Below are 21246 nucleotides of genomic sequence, written 5' to 3' on the forward strand. Positions count from 1 at the left end.
GACCAGAAAAGAGTAAATAAATAAAAAAAGAACCATCATAGATTCTATTAGATCAAGAAGCAAGAGTTTTTTGTGTGAAATCAGGTCAAATGTCAAAGCCATAATTATGTACAGGTCAAAGGTCAAAAATGGAGTACATTTTATGTTTTATTCCATAACTTTGCCATTCATTGTTGAATTCTTAAATTATTTAGCAAAAATGATCACCAACACAGGACCATGATTTAAGCACAAGACTTAGAACAATCGTAGTACAATGGTAAAAGGCCCAAAAAATAGGAATTTCAATACCCCTGACAAAGATTTAGTGGGTATACTGGAGTCAGCTTGTGGTTGGTCGGTCTGTTGCAGATTTCTTATAACTCTGAATTTACAAAAGATATCAACTTCAAATTTTGTAGGTAGAGAGATATCATTGAGTAGAAGTGCAGTGCAAAAGAACCTTAACTCTGCCTTGCCTAATTTTGGAGTTATTGCCCTTTGTTTATTTTAACACTTTGAACTTTGTCCGGACATAACTCTAAAACCACAAGTGGTATTAACAAGAAACTTTGTAAGAAGATAATTCTCATTGACTAGAAGTGCATTGCAAAAGAACCATAACTCTGCCTTCCCTTATTTTGGAGTTATTGCTCTTAGTCCATTTTTTACACTGTAAACTTCGCATGGGACATAACTTGAGAACTATAAAAGGTATCAACTAAAACTTTGCAGGTATATAAATCTCACTGAATTGATGTGCAGTGCACAAGAACCGTAACTCTACCTTACCTAATTTTTAAGTTATTGTCCTTTGTTTATTTTTCACTTTTGAACTTTGCTGGGACATAACTCTAAAACAATAAGGGGTATTAAAAAGAAACTGTGTAGGAGGATAGATCTCATAGACTAGAAGTGCATTGCAAAAGAAACTTAACTCTGCCTTAAGTAAATTTAGGGGATATTACCTTTTGTTCATTTTTACACTTTTAACTTTGTGCAGGACATAACTTGAGAGCTATGAATGGTTCAATATGAAACGTAGATAGATCTCACTGAGTAGAAGTGCAGAAATCTCAGGGAGAAAGAACGAATGCCCTTAAAATAAGTCAAGAAAAATTTAAACTATCTAACTAATTAATCTATCTTATTGATGTTAATTGGACAAATAAATAAAAAAAAATTGAAAAAAAAAATCTATAAAATACAGCAATTCTCCTATGTGCAAAATTATTAACTAAAAAGCATATTTTCTGACAAACATGTGTCTCAGGCCCGGCCTGTCCGGTATTTGGCACTTGTGACAATTTCTAGTTCCATGTACTGTCCATATTGTATTTAGTAATTTCTTGGTGGATTTTGTCCAATTTTACCAAAGAAAGTTCATAATCACACTTTGGAGGCATACATCACTTTTAGTTCAAATTATTAGATGATAGTAAACCTACTATAAAATCATGTTAAGAGTAAATTTGAATATGAAGTGCATTGTATAAACATACAATAACACATCATTGTGTCTGTTCTTATTAGTATTTCTGATGTCAGAGTTTGATAAATATAGGATTATAGAGACACCAGATGAGACTATTTTTCTTTTCCCCTTGATGTATGCATGTTGTTTTGGTGTTGGGAGTAATAATAATCAAGTAGACATCACAAAATATAGTGATAATACAACACAAAGACGTGTGTAACTCTACAAGATGTAAATTTATTCTCCTAAAATTCCTAACATTGAGATGCTGGCTAGACAAGTTAATTACTGAGCATGTGCAATTTGTATATATTTATAAACTAGCTAACACCTGATAAATTACTACATGTGTTGTGGAGAAGGCACAGGGGCATCAGCAGAAGATTTGACATGTTTGAAGACCTTGAGGACAGTAAAAAGTGCTGATGTCTGACTAAAGGTGAGGGGAGTGGCCCTACACAGTAGGCAGGGAGGAATTTGGAGGTTACGTACCATGGAGGTTACGTACCACTGCATAAATGTACCATTTTTGGAGGTTACGTACCACTATAGAAATATATAATAGATTACGAACCACTATAGAAATATATATTCTAACACTATCGGATTTTTTTCTATATAGACAAAGAAGGCCCGAAGCGTGCATTATTCTACAACAATGCACTCGCCGTTCTTATTACCTCCCTGTGTATTTTCACATTGAGGGCGCCATTTTGTTTAAAAAATCTGATAAATAAAAACATTTTTTGTCGAATTTTGTTATGAAAGCTATCTAGAATGAAAGAAAATGGTCTAACTAAGAAAATGAATCCGAACACCAATATCTTTAATTCAGTCGTTAACGCTGTACAGGCGTTTAAAGTGTTGTTTACGTGACGTCACAATATAGCGCCAAACAGCACGTGCAAAACAACCAAATCAAGTACGCTATTTTAATGTCGCAAACAAGTTAAGTTTCACATTTATTTCACTTTTGAAAATTTGTATTTCGCTTGAAAAATTATAGAGTGAAGTAAAATAAACAAACAAAGTTTTACCAACGTTTTCAAAATTTGTTTTTCTCAAAATGTTTCTACACACGGTAGATTTATCGACAGCTTTTTTCAACCAACTGGGACAGCCTTTAAAGAACGTTAACTTTCTATGGGAAACTCTAAGGCGAAAACAAATTAAACCACCAAACATAGAGTCCAACTTTATAATAATAATTATATTTTATCTTGACGTGTTAGAATGGAAATAGATATTAATTCTTCGTGCATTATTGTATAATAATGCACGTTTTTCGTTCAAATGCTTTGTAATTAATCACTCAGGCCTATCGGCCTTCGTGATTATGTTACTACGCATTTGAACTCAAACCGTGCATTATTCTACAACAATGCACTCAGAATTGATATCTATTTCCTAAATAAAGTGATAATAAGGGATAAGGTGTGAAACTATCAGGTTTATTGTTCAAATTCGCGCATTAATTGTATTAATTTTGTAATGAGATTAAATATGTATGAATATAAAAGAATAAAGAACAAACCAATTAACGATAATAAACAAGTTTTATTTACAACACAAAACTGAAACGAACAAACGATGACAAGTTTACATTTACAAGTTTTATTTACACGTTAACCGAACTGTGCATAAAATGAAAATAACAATATTTATGTTACAATTAACATAAAAAAAAATACTCTTTGAGTTTTATTTATCCGCACTGAATAATATAATATACTGAAATAAACAAGACAAAATAATTGATAACAGTACATATGCATATTACGTTTTATTTACAGACTCATATATAAAAACACATAATTATGTTACACGCTCTGAAATGAAACAACAATACACAATGAACAAGTATTTTTTAAAATATATTTATTTATCCACACTTAATAATAATAATATACTGAAATAAACAAGACAAAATAATTGATAACAGTACATATGCAGGTTACGTTTTATTTACAGACTCGTATATAAAAACACATAATTATGTTACATGCTCTGAAATGAAACAACAATATACAATGAACAAGTATTTTTTTTAAATATTTTATTTATCCACACTGAATAATAATAATATACTGAAATAAACAAGACAAAATAATTGATAACAGTACATATGCAGGTTACGTTTTATTTACAGACTCATATATAAAAACACATAATTATGTTACACGCTCTGAAATGAAACAACAATACACAATTAACAAGTATTTTTAAAATAATTTAATTTATACGCACTGAATAATAATAATATACTGAAATAAACAAGACAACATAATTGATCACCGTACATATGCAGGTAACGTTTTATTTACAGACTCATATATACAAACACATATTTTTCAGCTCCCGTAAACCGCTCCTGGAAGCTACTGTCCTCTTGTCAGAATCTACTCAAGATCTTCGTCGTCGCAATGGTCATCCACTGTTGCTGGAATTGGTCCTAGGCCCATGATGTGACTTGAATTTTTCAAAAGTTGATTTGTAGTTATGTCTCCGTCTTCATACTTGTCCCACAGGTCGAACAGCTTGTCATGGATGGCCTTGTACTGCTTCCTGCGTACCCTTGTCAGCATGTTCTGTGAGACGAGACGAGTTTGCAAGTCGACGAACTGAGCCTCACCATAAAGAAGAGGCACCAGAACGTAGAATGCAAGCTGCGCCCCGCCTGCGCGTGAATTTAGACGTCTGTGCCAGCAGCCTGCAAAATATCAACAAATATGTAGTATCTATATTTTGGTATTATAAACACTGAGTAACGAAAATCGATTATAAAAAGGCGGTACTGCATGATATTCATGGTGAGTGAAACTATTTACCTTCAACATCGTTATTAGTACGTACGGTTTCTCTGAAAACTGACCAGTTCTCCACTTTCCATAGTCTGCCGTCGATCCATGTATCTCGAATGTAAGTTGTCAAATCTATGATGGGAACGCATCTGGACTCTTCAGCTTGAGACTCCAACTCAATGAAGGTGTGTCTCACGTGCTCCGCAGGAAGGTATGAATGACCTTTCTATACACCCTTTGGAGCCAGTGAAAAACACACCCCTTGACGATGGTGTTTGGGAAAGTTTGTCTGATAGCCTGCCACGCAGCTGAAAAAGAGTAATTAGCAAGAATGAGTGGATGTATACATGTTACACATTAAATTCAATCATTTCAAAAAACAAAATAGAGATGCTATTTACCTGCTTCATAGTCCAGCATAAACCACTCTACCATCGGATCTCCAAGTTTCTCCTTCAGTCGTGAAAAAACCTGGAAAAAAAAATCGTAAGAATTCTATAACATGAAATATAATTCTCAATTCATCTCATTTCAATTGATTTTATAAGAAACGTACCTCAACGTAGTCTTCCTTCCTTCTCCTTGACATCAATACAAAAACAAGAGGTACTTGTTTTACATGTTCACCACTCTTAACAAAAGCATGAACAGACATCAACTGATAAAATGGTCGTCGTACCACTTTAAAAGTTCCGTCTATGAACCACCGCCTTGCAGTCTGAAGGTGGCTTAGCTGGGCTGCCGTCGCAAACATCATATGACGTTCCTCTCCCACACGTATATCATCCACGAGGAACTCATCCGCTTTGATGAAGTCACGTGACAACTGAAAGTATATAAAGTTGACATTTATATATACATACAGTTGAGTTCACACTAAAGGTTACACAAAGTGCACTAGGAGTGCACTAGATGTGCACTACTAGTGCACTACAAAGTGCACTAGTAGTGCACTACTAGTGCACTTCATAAGTGCACTTTGTAGTGCACCAGACCTATTATATGTATTAAGCAGTTGCCTTTTATTTCACTGAATAGCAATTTGACTTTTACAAAAAGATAGAAAATATAGATATCTGTTTAATATTTTTTCAATAAAAATTTGAAGTTGTGAATATTGGAATTTGTAAAATATGGCGTAAAATATTAGAACAATAAATTTCAAAGTCATTAATTTTACTGATTTTGTACTTTAAAATTTAATTGTTAGAATAAGTAATTTAAATATAAATAATTATAACTTTAATGTTGATAACTGCATAAATAAACAAACTTAATTGATATTTAATATGATTCTATTTTATTATAATCTGGTAATGAAATATGAAACATTGAAATGCTAATCAAACAAAATTAAATCAGTTCTTTTTTTTGGGGGGGGGAGGGGGAATTATACCGTAGTATTAGTTATTTTTAATCTTAACTTATGGTTGTTTTAGTTAAAGGTAATGATTTTAAGCATTAATAGCCTTTAATACATTAAAGAATTAATATGTTTATAATTGGCCTAAATTTTGTCAATTTTATTTCATTTATAATCTATCTTACCTTCTCAAACTGAGATTAACTTAAGATTAATATAAATGATATATAAATGATATATATTATTCTGAAAATAAATATTTATATATAATGGTGGTATGTATTGATATGTGTGGATTAAGTATTGATATGTACCTGCGGGATACTAGTATACTTAAACTGACATGGATATTAACAAAAAGATTAGAAAATCTGTCAATTCCATTTTTTGAGACGACACCAATCTTTTTTCCTTTTTTTTTCATGCATTGTAACATTATTATGCAATATGATTAATTTGATGAGTTTATTATAAATTGCAAAAATATTCATTTTTCTTTTTGTACTATTTGTAATGAAATTTATTTGCACCAACATCCAGAGAATACAGAATTTACATCGCCTTAGTAATCTGGCTTATGTTATTTACCCTGAGGGGCTCTTTTATCAGCAGGGTACTATATCAAAACACCTATACACAGCATGACTTTTGACACTTTAATCTCCTGTAACTGTTTTCTGCTCATGTATGATATTAAATTAAAAAAAAAAAAAAAAAAAAAAACTGACAAGGCAAATTTGTCAAATCTATAATAGAAAAAAATAACATTTCCCAGTTCAAAAACTAAAAGAATGTGAAAAAATATTGATACAAAGTCTTTGTAGAATAGTTAACTTTTAAACCAGTTTTTTTTATAATAAGATTAGAAAATTCCACTCCAAAGACAATAAATGACAATAATATCTAACATGCGTTTATGACATTAAGATTATTTTTTACATTTGATTATACAAAAAGTATAGTCATTTATCGATGACTTACATGTATTTTGGGGGGAAAAGGGAAATTTTCAATAAATATTGCATACATTTGCATTTTTGTTATTTACCCTGAGGCCCTCTTATCAGCAGGAGACCAGTGTAATGAAAACAGTCGCTAATACACAGCATGACTCGAATCTTTCCTCTTGTATAAAAACATTCCCTTTATACATTTCATTTTTAATGTAGAAATCTTGAATAAAGTTATCAAGTTTATTTATTTTATGGAAAAATTTTAATTATGTATATCTTTAAAAAGTATGCAAGCATTTTATGGTTGAAAAACATAATATCACAGTGTATAAAATGTTTTAAAATCAATGAATTAATATTCTCTTTCAATCTTGAACATGAGGAATTGCCTCTTAAGTTATATATTATCACAGATTTATATTAATAGTATATAGTAATATAAATCCGTGATATTATTATGCAGAATGGCAAGAAATGTGGATAAATGGATACATATAGAAAATTCCGCTTTAGAGACAATAATATCAGAGACATAGATAACATCTATCTATGTCTCTGATAATATCTATTATGCATTTATGCCTTTATGTTGTTTTTTTTTGTATATTTGATTATACAAAAATTATGGTCATTTACTGAGTGCCAACGCCTGATGAATCCCAGGCTTATGTCTAACATGCATTTTGCGAAAACCAGAGAATTTCAATGCATTCTTATAAATCTGCAAAATTGACCTATCTTTGTTATTTACCCTGAGGCCCTCTTATCAGCAGGAGAGTGGTATATTGAAAACTGTCCCTCTCAGAAAATACCAATACACAGCACGACTTGAGATTTTCCTCTTCAATAAAAGTATTCCCTTTATACATTAAATTTTTAATATTGAAATAATGAATAAAGATATCAAATTTATTTATTTTATGGATAATATTTAAATTATTTGCATAAACATATGCAAGGATTACACAGTTGAATACTAAATTATCACAGTATATTGATTGTTTTAAAATCAATGTATTAATATTCTCTTTCAATATTGAACATGATGAATTGTCTCTAAGTTATATATTATAGAAATTATATTTTAGCTTAAATATAACCTTTCCTTGATTTGTTTGAGCTTATGAAAAAAAGTTTATGATGTAACAAACTAAATTAATTGGGCCAGAATTATCACATTGAATTATATCATTTGTACACTAGAAAAATTGAAATATATGGCCATTAAAAAAAGCTTTAAAAACACTTATTTCATTATCCATTACGGAGCATAATTTAAATTTAACCTTATTAATTTTATAAATTTGATTATAAGGGGTATTATTTTTCACTTACAGTTAAATACTGGTTTACAATAAATGGAAAAAAAACATTTTAATTTTAAGCTTCAACATGATTATCACCTAAAATGTTAAAACTGCTGATTTTAAAATTTACTTATTTATATTCATGAATAGGCCATATATATATTTTCCTATTTTTTTCTTCATACAGCAGCGTAACAATGGATGCCCCCCCCCCACCACTTGATATACAATTACAATTATCCAATAAACCATTTAGGTGTCACCTTCCCTGGCCAGCCTGGTCATATGGTCTAGTGCACTAGAAGTGCACTTCTAGTGCACTTCTAGTTCAGCTCTAGTGCACTAGAAGTGCACAAGGGTGGGAAGTTTAGTGTGAACTCAACTGTAAATATATTATGTAAAAATATATCACAACTCAATAAGATTCCATTCCAATACAAAAATGATGATATATATTACCGTAAACGACAAATCATCTTCCTTTGGTTCAGATGGGCGCATTTTCTGACGAAATAAGTTAGTTGCCCTCGTTATGTTGTCTATGTTTATAATTAAATAGGTTTTAAGAAATGCATGCATGTTTTGTGTAAAAGTTGATCGCCGCGAAATTTCATTAAATTAAATTCATCAGTATTACTTACCGGAGACTTGCATATGCTACAGCTCCACTCGACCTCAATAACACCACGCACCATCATCCTGTAATCTGACTGTGTTATTCCTGAAAAATAAAGTTATATAAATAGTTATAAATTGAAAAAATGAAACGTAAACAGAATCTTTATTCAATTGTATGATAGTATGATATAAATAATCACCAAGAAGATTGATTTATTTACTTAAATCTTTACATAATAATGGATTATTAGAGGGTAATTATTTTTTTATGAACATTATAATAATTAATAAAATTAAAAAGACTACCTGTCCCACATAAACGATGCTGCCAATTATTACATTGGTCGCATTGTAAAGCATGTTGTCTTCTTGTAACTTCTTTAGAACAAACTAAACAGTGGGCTGATTCCGTCATACTGCTTTCTGTAAGTAATTACAGTTGTGATATCGGACAAGAATTGCAGTATATTTATATGTTTATTAGAGTTCACTCATTTAAAGTTTGAGTTACACGTCAAAGCCGGATCAGAGTTGTGATAAATAATTAATACCACACTGATTCACTCATATGTCAATAGTTTGCAATTTGTTTGTGATTTGTTAGATTACTCATTTCAGAATGTGTGATAATCATATATAAAACGTTTGCATTAAATTTACATTAATTGCTCATATGTGATTTTTAAAAAGTAATAATAAAGTTTTAAAATTCGGTCTTTTTTTATAATTGTTATGCTCTATATTAGTTGTATTTTATATAAATTATATATATGGTACGTATCCTCCAAAATATATAAGTGGTACGTAACCTCCAAAAATGGTACGTAACCTCCTGGTACGTATCCTCCGTGGTACGTAACCTCCAGTAATCGGCAGGGATGGCTGCAGTGAAGGAAGAGTGCTCAAGCCCCTAGCACAAAGTGACTGCTTGAAATGCAGATCCTTTGCTAGGCACCAAAAGTCCTTTTCAGCTAGGGCTATACCTCCTTTTCATAATTGTCTTGGGTTCTGTATATTAAGGTTTTCATTTACCACCCTACAGTGACATCCTTTTGGCTCAAAATTCATGTCTTTAATCTGCTAATTCTTTTAGGAAATTCAAGGAGGTACATTATCACTACTTTTATGCTTCAAAGTTAGCTCGAGACATGTCTTGGGTCTGTACTGCCTGCATTTAGTGTCTTAACGAGTGGATGGACCCTCAATAAACATAGGTTACATATCCACGGATGGCCATGGTTCATTAACCTAAGCATTTTAACACTTAACATTATCAATATCTGATACCATTGAAAACTCGTAGGTGTGAAAGGAAATTATTTAGTTGTTTTCAACCTGACATAATAATTAGTTTCACTTGACCTAAAGATGGCAGACTCCAGTGAGAAAATAAATGTAAGAGAATTTCTATCAAAATGGGACAACGATGTCTATTTAGCATGTGCTGAAGAGACAAAAGCAGATAGAGAGACTCTAACAAAGAAACTGAAGATGAGTTCCGAAAATGTTAAAGAGCTTGAAAACGTTTGCAGGTAGTTTGTAATACATTTTCGCGAGTGTAAATAAACCATTGTTTAGGTAGCACTCCACAGTTAATTTCAAGTTCCTGCCGTCAATGTCCTACAAGCAATACGTCTAATAATTCTGATACCAAACTACACAACCTGGAAAAAGAAAACACATTTTGTTGAGAACATATATGACATAAGATTGCAAATCTACAAAGAAATTATCCCATCTGCAATCACAGGCGCTTGTCACATAATCAAATATATCTTTATATACATATATAGACCGATTATGTAAAATATTTGATTATGTGACAAGCGCCTGTGTCTGCAATAGGCAGGCAGTCAAAAAAGTTGCAATTCATTCCGTTGAAGCCCAAAATCTACAGTGGCCCGAGACCCAAAACAACACATTTCGACCCCCTGGCAAAAAATATTTGCAAATATACAGGCTAAAGGAACACTGTCTCTGCTTTAGCAACTCCCTATACATGCAAAATATCACAAAGAAACAAGTCCTCAACCTTGTAGATTTTTTGCTACTGCTAAAAGTTTGTACCCCCCTGTAAAATGACTTCTTTTTACCGTGCATGCTGTTTAAAAGCAATGTTTACAAAAAATGGCGGCCTTGACATAAATAATCAACAGCATGTGATTTCTGGCCATGTTTTCGAATTTGCCAGTGATCATATTAGATGTCACAAAAACAAATTTCATGCTGAAAATGCATTTTAAAGACAACCAGTCATTTAAATCCAGAATATGTGGCTTACATTACTGTGGTGTGCTACCTTAAGATAAACTTTAAGTAAATACTATTCCTTCCTTAATTTGTTATGAAACCAACTTCAAAATACCTGAAAGTAATTTGCCAAAATTGTCAACAATACAGTACCATGTGCCTGGACAGGAATTTATGTCTTTTAGTTGATTCCGCTTTGTCAGCCATGTTTGTTTTCACCAAGGCTGTCCAAAGTGAAAGTAGGCAAAAATTCATATAATAACAAAGCTCACAATGTAAAATGATGAGCCATTTGCATGTATACTTCCAGTTCTATGTTTTAAGGACTATTTTAAACAAAAATGAAAATGATAACAATAAGAAAATTTTCCTTGAATGTGCTAAATTTCTGAAGACCTAGTACAATCTGTTGTAAAGTTTTAAGCACATTTCATAGTTTTGGGAAACATATGTTTAAGAAATAATATATCCCAAAGAGTGATTTTATTGCTCAATAACATCACTGTTTGGAGTTCGAATACAGGAATTATATCACAAGGTCGTCGCCCGAGTTATATAATGATGCGCATTGGAACGACAGACAGTGATGTAATCAAGCAATAAAATCACCAATTTGGATATATTATTTCGATTCTAACACAAAATTAAATAAATGCTGCCGTACCTGATATTAAGCTAAATTGCGCCTGATTTGTTTCCGTACTTATTTTCAGCACGTCACATTTTTAGTGGTTACATCATGTGTATAATGATTATGTCACATGTCTAAATATAGAACGTCAGACAGTGATTTTATTGTATAACACTCACGTTTGGTTGTTCTATGTTCAATAGGGAAAAATGCAGGTTGTGTTAGAATTTGTGACAAAAACCCTTCTAGTTTTGTACTTGGAACTGATTCTTTAAAAACCCTGCATTCTTTTCTATCTATTCTTCCAGTTTAGACCTACTTGAACCTGAAGGTGAAGAAAGATTAATCTATGACAGATGGGAGTATCTAGAAAAGATTCCTGATGATGCAAAATTAATGTGTGTCAGGTAAGTTGTCATCTGCTTGTAAAGTTGGGGGTTCTTAATGCATGAAACAATCATGGCATACAATGTGTCCTTCATATAGCATGTATACTGATGCAGAAATAATGTAGAAAAAAACTTTTTAATCTAAATTTGATATAGCCAATCTATACCTATACCTGGAGAACAGTGTTTCTCTTTGTATGCACTCGATTGATGATGAAATATGTTTTTCTTTCACTTCTTAATTAGTCCAAATAAAGCTGTTTAAAATAGCTTGAACTTTCTTTTGGGGTGACTGAACCTTCTCATTCAACTGTTTTCCAAGACAGGCTTTAATAAGGAGTTTGATTATTAAAAAGTATATACAAAAGCTGCCATTATTACCCAAGTTGGGCTAATTTGACAAATAACTGGTGCATAACTTTTTGCTACGGAACATTTTTTTTTATACTTGTTTGTGTGTGTTGTTATAACCTTGCATTATTTCTGTGATATGAACAGGTTTCAGAAACAAGAATTAGAGAAAAGAAAGCGGAATGTTAATTTCCTGAATGCCACATATAGAAAGTTCAAATACAGACGGACAGATGAACATTTGGTAAGAGTTTAATCATTTAAATAAGAAAAAAAAACTTATGAAATTTTATTAATGGTAAACAAAACATGCATAAATGGAAAAAAGGTAACCATATGCTGTAGTTTCAAAATTTTGGTATGCATGCACTAATTTATATAGATGTGCTTCCTGCAGAAATCAAGAAAGACACACAGTTTTAAAATATGTGTGTGCCATTTGAAGCTTGCAAATCTGGTAGTTTGTAACCCAAAATATCATGGTTAGTGATTTATATGTACTGTTTAATTAGTTTTATTTCATCAGTTGAAGAATTTAATATCCATTGATTACAGATGCAAGGTCCATTCCGAAGAAAATATCACCGAAAACATTAAATCTCAAGCAATTGTTGCTCGTGATCAGTACCTACCCATATGGACATTAGCCAATCAGAGTGTCCCTTTATAGTGTATTAATTTGCTTTTTAGATAGACCATTTATATGTCATGATCAAAAATTTTAGATAACTTTGAAACAAACAAAATATTGTAATAAAAAAAAATTTGTTATATCAATGTTTGCAGACTTACGACCCTGGATTAGATCCGAAGAAACATAAAGATGTACCTGATGATTGTAAAGTTCTATATCCTGATGTTGTTCTCACTGTACATGTCTACAGACCGTACAAAGTAAAAATGGCGATGAAATATTATCATGAGCATGGAAAACATGAAATTGTAGGTACATTGATTTAAAAAAAAAACAGGTATTAAGATACATTATGTGCAAGAAAGCTATAATTATTGAATACTATAGAAATATCAAGCATGTATCACACTAGGGATTTTTATTGCTTATTTAATAGCCGTTATTGGGTCATATTCCCAATTGAAAATAGTATATTATTTTCCCCATCCACAGGAAAATATTCTGAATTGAAAGTTACCAAATTAAAATATTGAATAAAGAATTCTAAAATCTTTGAAAATAAAGGTTCCTTTCTGTAATAATATGTTTAAATGTTTGAAGATGCCATCCTATACAGTGATTGTTTGCATTCATTTAATCACTGCAAAATTTCAGTCATGCAATTTGTCCCAATTCCATAGGTCATATTCCCAAAATCCTGAAAAAAATCCCTGCACACAGCACTTGTCAATAGGTTTAATCCTTGTCTCTGGGCATAACTTACAAATGAAATTGGTGATAACACAGTTATTGCCCATAAGTGACTGCAAATAATGCATTTATTTGACATGATGTAGAACTCCATTAGACACAGTGCCCCTGTTTATTGCCAAAGAGTATTCAAATCTACAAGAGAATTCTTTCCAGTAAGGAAACTTTCCATCTTGCTTACAAAAGGTTTGATGGTTCTACTCTGGTGCCATGAAGTGTATGAAATATCATATGGAACTAGCCAAAAAGAAACAAAAAACAAATGAAAATCTAATAAAATTGTACACACATTTACAAAAAGCAGATTTTAATATTTTTAGACATGATTCATATTATGGACAGGACTTAAGTGGTATACATTTGTACCTCATCAACTTGAATTTGTACCTCAATTACATGTGGATAACTAATAGTGTTTATTAAATTTTATTCAGACACTATTATTTATTCGCCATTTTATTTTCCAGCCACTTTTGTCAAACACATTACTGGTTCTTGGCCGTCAGAAGTTAACAGATCTTAGAGATATGATTAGATGTGTATATGACCTCACAGTTGCTGGGGATCTGAGTGAGAACCCCGACTTAGACAGTCAAGTTTACACTAAGGTAAAAAATTTACTCTAGTTCTAAATTAGAAAATGCAATAAACTTGCTACATAGATATATTTGCCATTTGAATTTCAAAGACATATACTTTATATTGAATAAATAGAGGATATTGAATGAGTGTAAATTCAATACTGAATTTATTGAACAAGTTGAATAAAGACTTATGTTATATTGTGCGAGCCTGTGGCAAGCATAAAATTATTTTACTCAACAAGTTCAATAAATTCAGTATTGAAATTACAAGAATATAATATTCGATTTATCACAAATCCAAAATAAAGAGTGTTTGAAGTGAAAAAGAATCACTTTTCAATGACGCATCTATAGTTTAACACTATCATTTAGCGTGTCTTTACAATATGTTTGTATAACGCAAATGATTTCATGTCAAAATATATGCACAGCCACGCAATACTGTTTTTACAGAGTCACAAAATGGGCACGGGTATGTGATTAAGCTTCATGATTCTAAAAGAGTTTTAAAGCAGCATGCCTCTAGACACCTGCTAATTTTCATGAAAATTTTGAAAATCGTATTAAAAAGTAAAATATTGTGAAGTGAAAAAGAAAATAATTTACACATTGCAAACGGCACTTACAATCCATATAAATTACCAGAAGGAGGTCAAAATATGCAAAATTCCTCTAAACGCAGTAAAAATATGGTAAAAAATACTGCAAGATGGGTCAATAATTGCACATAACATGGAAATTATTATTATCTTGAATCATTTTACTTTTCTTATAATCTCGGTATGATTTTTTCAAGTTCTTGAAATATTGTGGCTAATCTGGAGGCATGCAGTTTTAAATATTTGCATCGGAAAAAGATATTTTCAAAAGCATTGATATGTTACTGAAAAATGATTGTGACACAAAATACTTCTGTACAAATGTTTCGAACTGACATGAATTATGACTGAACCCTTATCCAGTTGGATTTATTAAATGAACTTGTCCAGGATCTTATATTGGAACTGCCCATTATCAATTTTTCGGGATGTCAAGACTTCAAATTTTCAAGTTAGTTGGCCAACTATGGTCACACTATACGGATGTGCAAACTGGCCTGAATCCATACTGATGGTGAAAACTTAACATTTTTTGGTTCTAGCAGTTTATGGATTAACAGATTTAGAACATGGTGTGTTTTTTGTTTGTTTTTTTGTTGTTTTTTTATAACAAAAAACTTTTTTTTTGCATAGATATTATTTTCCTTATGTTTATTTGGAATGCAAGTTAAATACAAGTAGTATATTTACAGGATGTGTTCAAATCTGGCTTTTTCTTTATCAATGATACATTTTACAATGACATGAGAGAAGATGATTCCAGGGATTATAGCAAGTAAGTTCTACCTGTATAGTTTATGTTTGTTTGTTGATGTTTTATGCCAATTTAAACACTTTTTCTGGTCATATATGCAACATTGAATCCCCTAAGTGGCTTTCCTGGGTACAAAACAAATGCAGTAGTTACCAATTTCTTTGTGTGTGACTGACTACTAACCTTCCATGATTTCTGACTCATTCGTGAGAGACAAATGACCATATATTAATGTCAGATATCAATTATCAAACTGTAGAGAATACATGTGTTAATGGTCACTGGTTTTTGTACAACTACAAGCAAAGCTTAGGATTCTAAAATTATGTATGGTGACTGTCAAGGAAGACCTTAGGTGCCCCCTCCGGCGTGAGTAGACACCTGGCCCCAAAGTTATGAAACCTTTTCCTGAGATCAAGCTCAAATTTCAGGATTTTGATTGGTCCATTTCATTCTGTGCCTGTTTGTGACCAATCAAATACCTGAAACCTGAGTTTGAGTTTAAAATATTTCTTTATAACCTCGGCCCCTGATTACAATCACAGATGTTCCGAAAGCTAGCTGGATAGCTCACATGAACATTTTCAAAGTCCCAGATAGGATTTTAACCCACAACAGTGAAGTGCTAGTGGTTTTTCCGATACCTTAACAGTATGACCATGATGCCCCAGATAATTTTTATTAAAAAAAAAACAAAACATAAAACCCACAGAGATTACAGCATTAAACGATGTATTAGCCAATGAGCTATTTATGCACTTGAATGGAATGGAATATGATGTAAGATTAAATGAATTGAAAAAAAATGAAAAGGTTACATTTCTCTAAATCTTTTGAATGTATTCTTTGTCTGTAATCAAACCTTTCTGCTTTTACCGTTTATTACATGTACATGTATCTCAACATTTGTTAGTTTGTTACTTTCAATCAGAACATCTATAACAGCATATCCATGACCTGTGTACATTTGTATTTTCAAAGAGAGATCCGGGAGTGGTTTGGAGAGAAGAATAAAAGCAAGATTTTTGACACAAAGAAGATGGAGGACACAACATTCCTTGACCTTACTATTAAACTAGGGAAGCCGTATCTGTACATGCACCAGGGAGACTGTCAGCATCTGCTCATTTTTACAGATGTAAGGTATGTTAACTGAAACGGAGAAACAAAATGATACAGAAAAAATAAAAATATGAGCTGCGCCATGACAAAACCGACATAGTGCATCCGAGCAGTCTGATCAGGATCCATGCTGTTCGCTTACAAACCCTATTACAAGTAGGAAAACTGATAACGAACAGCATGGATCCTGATCAGACTGCGCGGATGCATAGGCTGCTCTGGATCGATTCTGAACGCAAACGCACTAAGATTTTGTTGCATTTTTATTGCAATAGTAGATAAGAGAATAATTGTTTTACTCTTGTCTTCGAAGAGAGAAAATAATATTGACAGCCATGAATGCACCCCAATGTCACATCGACTTTGAAAAAAAGCTACTGAAGAATTGACTTAACTGTGAGGTAAAGGAGGAAAATTTATGGTATTTTAGCCTTGGTGACCTGGACACAATTCACAGTGCTTTCCACTTTAGTTTGTTATGTTTGGTTTTATGTTGCACCTACACACTTTAGGTCATAAGACATTGAAACAGGAAAGATGAATTTGGCCAACCTTGAGTTACAAACTTAAAAGCAACACAAGGTGTTTAAAACCACCTGACCTGCTAGAGGTAGAGATGCATAGACTGCAGAAATTACAATGAACTTAGTCACCTCTTTATTCACTGAACGCATACAAATTACTGGAGTCTATCCATCTTTCCTGTTTTGGCGCCATATGACCAAAATTGTGTTACCAAATTAATCCAAACAAATTAACAAGGGTAGGAAACACACTTTGGGAAAGACAAGTCTCAATTTCGATTTCTGATAGTAACACTTTTAAATTCATTGTGAACTCTACATTTCTACACTTTGCCCATGTGTAAATTGGTACCTGTAAGGTCTGAATGATGCAATGGCACCAAAATGTTATGTTGTATATGGGCTACATAACATTTCACTTGTAAATTGAAGAGGCAAATTGAAAAAAAATCGATAACTGTATTTTGAATTAAGTTGCATTTTAAAAGAAAATCTGTGTAGCATGTCACATATAGTATGTCATTTATTGAAATGAAGTTATATGTAGCAAATAAGTAGGTTTTGATCTTCATTTTCAGACTGTTAACATATGAGGATCCCCAGGATATACGGATGTATCCTTACATGGTTGGTAAATGTAATCGACAGAGAACATTGTGCCGTGTTTGCAACAATCAAGCAGCCAGGTTCAAATCTTTTCTTCACATTATTTTTTTTATTTTAATTCTAGATCATATTTTTTTTTATATTTGGTCAAGAATTGCATAATGTTAATTGTCCAACAACATTGACCTGGCACTCTTGCATTTGACCCTGAAGTTGGTATATTCCGTAAACATTATGATCTACTTGTAAATCGATATGACTGTAATTATCCAATTGTTAAACTGGTGTAAATTGAAAATCCCTCTTAGCGCAGTTGGTAAAGGGTTTCACTTGAAGCATGTAGAGATCATGTGACCAATGCAGACCATGTGACTACTGCAGACCATGTGACCAATTCAGACCAAGAGCATCCAGCACATTCATGCCATCTTATCATGGTCTGCACTGTTCATTTTTCAGTCTAAATTTTAATTTTCAAAAATAATTAGTGGTCTGGTACATCATATTGAATGATAAAGAGGAGTCCATTTTAGATATTTCTTATGGTACTGTTAACATTATGTTTTTGCTTTCTTTTTTCTTCTTTTTTTTTTGCACTATTAAGAAATGAAAGTAATTGTGCTTTTCTTGTATACAGCTTATGTAGTTACAAAAAGTTGAAGTTGTTTATTTTTAATTTCAGATGGATAACCTATGGAAATAAGTTTACACCAGAAGACCCCTGTTTTTTCTGCGAAAATTGTTTCCGGTGCCTGAATTACGATTCCAAAGATAAAAAGATTGGACAGTTTGAAGCTTACAGATATTTTGATCATCATGCTATAGTATGAATAGTACAGATTGATTCAGCTGTCTGTCTGTTTGTCTATCTGTCTGTCCGTCTGTAATAATTGGAATGAAGTGAAGTTAACAGAATAGAAAAAAATGATGGATCTTCACAATTCCTCTGCTGAGCAGAATCAGTAAAAGGGAGGCTGTAAATGACTAGTATACTTCTAACATTGTTTATATTACAATTCATAATAAACGTTAGGAGAGTGGATTGTTTTTTATGGACATTTAAAATGCAAAGAGTGGCTTACTTAAGGAGATTTATGTGAAATATTCTCTCAGTGAGAAAGAAAAAAAGAAAGGAGTATTTTTTCTTATAGTTTACATCAAGTTTGTGAAATGCTATGGAGAACTTGGCAGAGTTGTTTAAGTGTACTATTGCCTGTTCTTTTCATCTTTAACATTAATTCCAACCATGGACTTTGGATTCTTCCATATGAAGAAGCTATCTAGTCAGTTTATGGGAATGTTGATAATCAACTGTATAAATAAGAGGTCTTCCTCAACTAATAAAGCTGGAAAATCCTAAATGACCTTTTAAGTGTCAGCTTCACTTTATACCAAACCATTGAAAGGATTTTGTGATATCCCTATGATCTACCTTTACCCCTGTATGTTTGTGTGTTGGACTTGTCTGACTTTTTAGTTGGGATCAGTTCATTGTTAATATAAGGGTTTTTCATATCAATGTTATCAAGTAAATCATTCAGTAGTAGTTATTTGTATTTTTTACTATTTTAGTTGATGCGATATGTTGTATATATTCTGATAAACAATGAAAAGAAGAAAAAAAAATAGACATAAAAACATTTGTGTTGTATTCAGTTTGAAATAGATAAATATTTAACTAACAGTATGAATAAACACACATTTCGGAGAGTGTAAAGTCTATATAGGGCATCTTTGCTAGTGCAGTTTACTCTTCTAGCACTTGTTACACTTTAAACTGTAGTAAATAACAGCATATAATCACATAAAAATTGAGTAATAATAAATTATCAAGTAATGACTTGAAACTGTAGAAATATTAGCATGTAGAAATTGTAGAAAATAATAACAAGCGGTCACTTGGACTAGTGATAGTACTTAACGCCAAGCAGTCCCGCTTTAAAATGTAGAAAAAAATAATAGAAATTGGTCACATGACTGTAGTAATAATAGCAAGCAGTCACCCTTGAAACTGTAGTCACAGCCACAAGCAGTAGCACTTGAAACTGTAGTCACAGCCACAAGCAGGAGCACTTGAAACTGTAGTCACAGCCACAAGCAGTCACCCTTGAAACTGTAGAAACAACCACAAGCAGTAGCACTTGAAACTGAAGTAACAATGACAAGCAGTAGCACTTGAAACTGAAGTAACAACCACAAGCAGTCACCCTTGAAACTGTAGAAACAACCACAAGCAGTAGCACTTGAAACTGAAGTAACAATGACAAGCAGTAGCACTTGAAACTGAAGTAACAACCACAAGCAGTCACCCTTGAAACTGAAGTAACAATCACAAGCAGTAGCACTTGAAACTGAAGTTATAGCAGCAAACAGTCACACTTGAAACTTAAGTAAATTATAGCAAGTGGTAACATGAAAAGGTAGTAATAATATTAAGTAGTAACTTAAAACTGTAGATTATAATAGCGTGTAGTCAATTGAAACTGTATAGATATTAGCAAGTAGTTACATTTAGTAAAATAAGCAAATAGTCAGTCCAAATTGTATATTAAAGAACAAGTAGACGTAAAAGTGTTGAAATAATAGCAGAATGTAACTGAACAAGATTAAGTATTTACATATAAGTCTTGAGTAATTAAAAGACTACTTTATCTAGTATTGTCTTCACAATCTAATGCTATAGTAGATACCTTAAAATGAAGAACACTAACTACAAGTGTAGATATACATGTATCAGCAAGTACGATGAAAGTTTAAGTAAAATCTCGAGGTACTCTTGTGTGTTATAGTTGAATAGGTTATAAATCATTTTGAACAAATCATCGTGATTTAAATAATAACAATATATTATCAATTACAAATAAAATTCATGAACTCTTGTGAACCAGTAGTACATGGGAGACAACCGAGAGTCTTCAAACATGTTGAATTGATAACAATCGCAATTTTGTAAAAATGAATACATCTCTCTTAAGATGTTCAGTTTGTTAAGTTCATTTTTAAAACCTTTTTGTATTCAATCAAGCATTACCAGTTTTAATTTAGTTAAGGACACATCATTAAATATGAAATTATAGGTGTACGGCCAACGATTATGAGATAATAATTATCAATGATACACTTCATACACAGTAGCGTTGTATCATTAACACGAATATACTTCTCGCAAAAACTTCGAAACACTTGAAAAAGACATATGATATTTATATGTTATTTAGGCGGCTTACATATAAGTTGATGGAAGAGGTGCTCCGCTTTGTGTTGTATTAGTTCAGATAAATTAATAATACGGTGTATCTTATGGCTGACATCTTTAATCATAATATTACCATCGTATGTCCAGGCGCCATTTAAGAACCGACTTTTTACTACCTGCCTGCCTGACCTTGTAGAAGAGAGACGAGCGTATCTGTGTTAAGGATTCATTGATAAATACCCTTTGATAGCCACTCTAACCATATACAGGACGTTCCTCCTTCTGTATGATTTAAATTTTACATTGATATCCCTGGGTTTGTTGGGACTGACAACTCCTATACGATGAGACCTGTCAA

General features: G+C 32.1%; 2 protein-coding genes and 1 long non-coding RNA gene across 3 annotated transcripts; 1 reads left to right on the plus strand and 2 right to left on the minus strand.

Annotated features, from left to right (window-relative positions):
* Nucleotides 1–4449: 4449 nt before the first annotated feature.
* LOC132727853 (uncharacterized) lies at nt 4450–8421 on the minus strand. Its single transcript, XM_060713440.1, has 4 exons — nt 8340–8421; nt 4814–5083; nt 4659–4728; nt 4450–4565 (listed from the first exon to the last, which is right to left on the minus strand). The coding sequence occupies exons 1-4, from the start codon at nt 8379–8381 to the stop codon at nt 4450–4452; spliced, it is 498 nt and encodes a 165-aa protein (XP_060569423.1). The 5' UTR covers nt 8382–8421.
* Nucleotides 8422–8483: 62 nt separating this feature from the next.
* Nucleotides 8484–9382, minus strand: LOC132727845 (uncharacterized). Its single transcript, XR_009625402.1, has 3 exons — nt 9308–9382; nt 8805–8921; nt 8484–8601 (listed from the first exon to the last, which is right to left on the minus strand). It is a non-coding gene; the product is annotated as an uncharacterized LOC132727845 (long non-coding RNA).
* Nucleotides 9383–9835: 453 nt separating this feature from the next.
* On the plus strand, nt 9836–19330 carry LOC132727844 (snRNA-activating protein complex subunit 3-like). The gene is made up of 9 exons (XM_060713431.1): nt 9836–10030; nt 11688–11786; nt 12267–12363; nt 12906–13061; nt 13971–14111; nt 15379–15461; nt 16422–16583; nt 17665–17772; nt 18375–19330. The coding sequence occupies exons 1-9, from the start codon at nt 9867–9869 to the stop codon at nt 18520–18522; spliced, it is 1158 nt and encodes a 385-aa protein (XP_060569414.1). The 5' UTR covers nt 9836–9866; the 3' UTR covers nt 18523–19330.
* The last annotated feature ends 1916 nt before the right edge of the window (nt 19331–21246 follow it).

The sequence above is a fragment of the Ruditapes philippinarum genome, unplaced genomic scaffold (assembly GCF_026571515.1).
Source record: "Ruditapes philippinarum isolate M1 unplaced genomic scaffold, ASM2657151v2 ctg2766_1_1_1_1, whole genome shotgun sequence".
Classification (NCBI taxonomy): Eukaryota; Metazoa; Mollusca; class Bivalvia; order Venerida; family Veneridae; genus Ruditapes; species Ruditapes philippinarum.

What these genes read in the sequence shown, in the direction of transcription:
- LOC132727853 (XM_060713440.1), bottom strand. Translation starts at nt 8,381, where the DNA reads ATGCGCCCATCTGAACCAAAGGAAGATGATTTGTCGTTTACG. An exon ending in AAGATGATTTGTCGTTTACG is followed by an intron (nt 5,084 to 8,339) that starts GTAATATATATC and finishes ATATACTTTCAG; the next exon opens with TTGTCACGTGACTTCATCAA. An exon ending in GGAAGGAAGACTACGTTGAG is followed by an intron (nt 4,729 to 4,813) that starts GTACGTTTCTTA and finishes TTTTTTTTCCAG; the next exon opens with GTTTTTTCACGACTGAAGGA.
- LOC132727844 (XM_060713431.1), top strand. Translation starts at nt 9,867, where the DNA reads ATGGCAGACTCCAGTGAGAAAATAAATGTAAGAGAATTTCTATCAAAA. An exon ending in AGCATGGAAAACATGAAATT is followed by an intron (nt 13,062 to 13,970) that starts GTAGGTACATTG and finishes TTTATTTTCCAG; the next exon opens with CCACTTTTGTCAAACACATT. An exon ending in TGCAACAATCAAGCAGCCAG is followed by an intron (nt 17,773 to 18,374) that starts GTTCAAATCTTT and finishes TTTTAATTTCAG; the next exon opens with ATGGATAACCTATGGAAATA.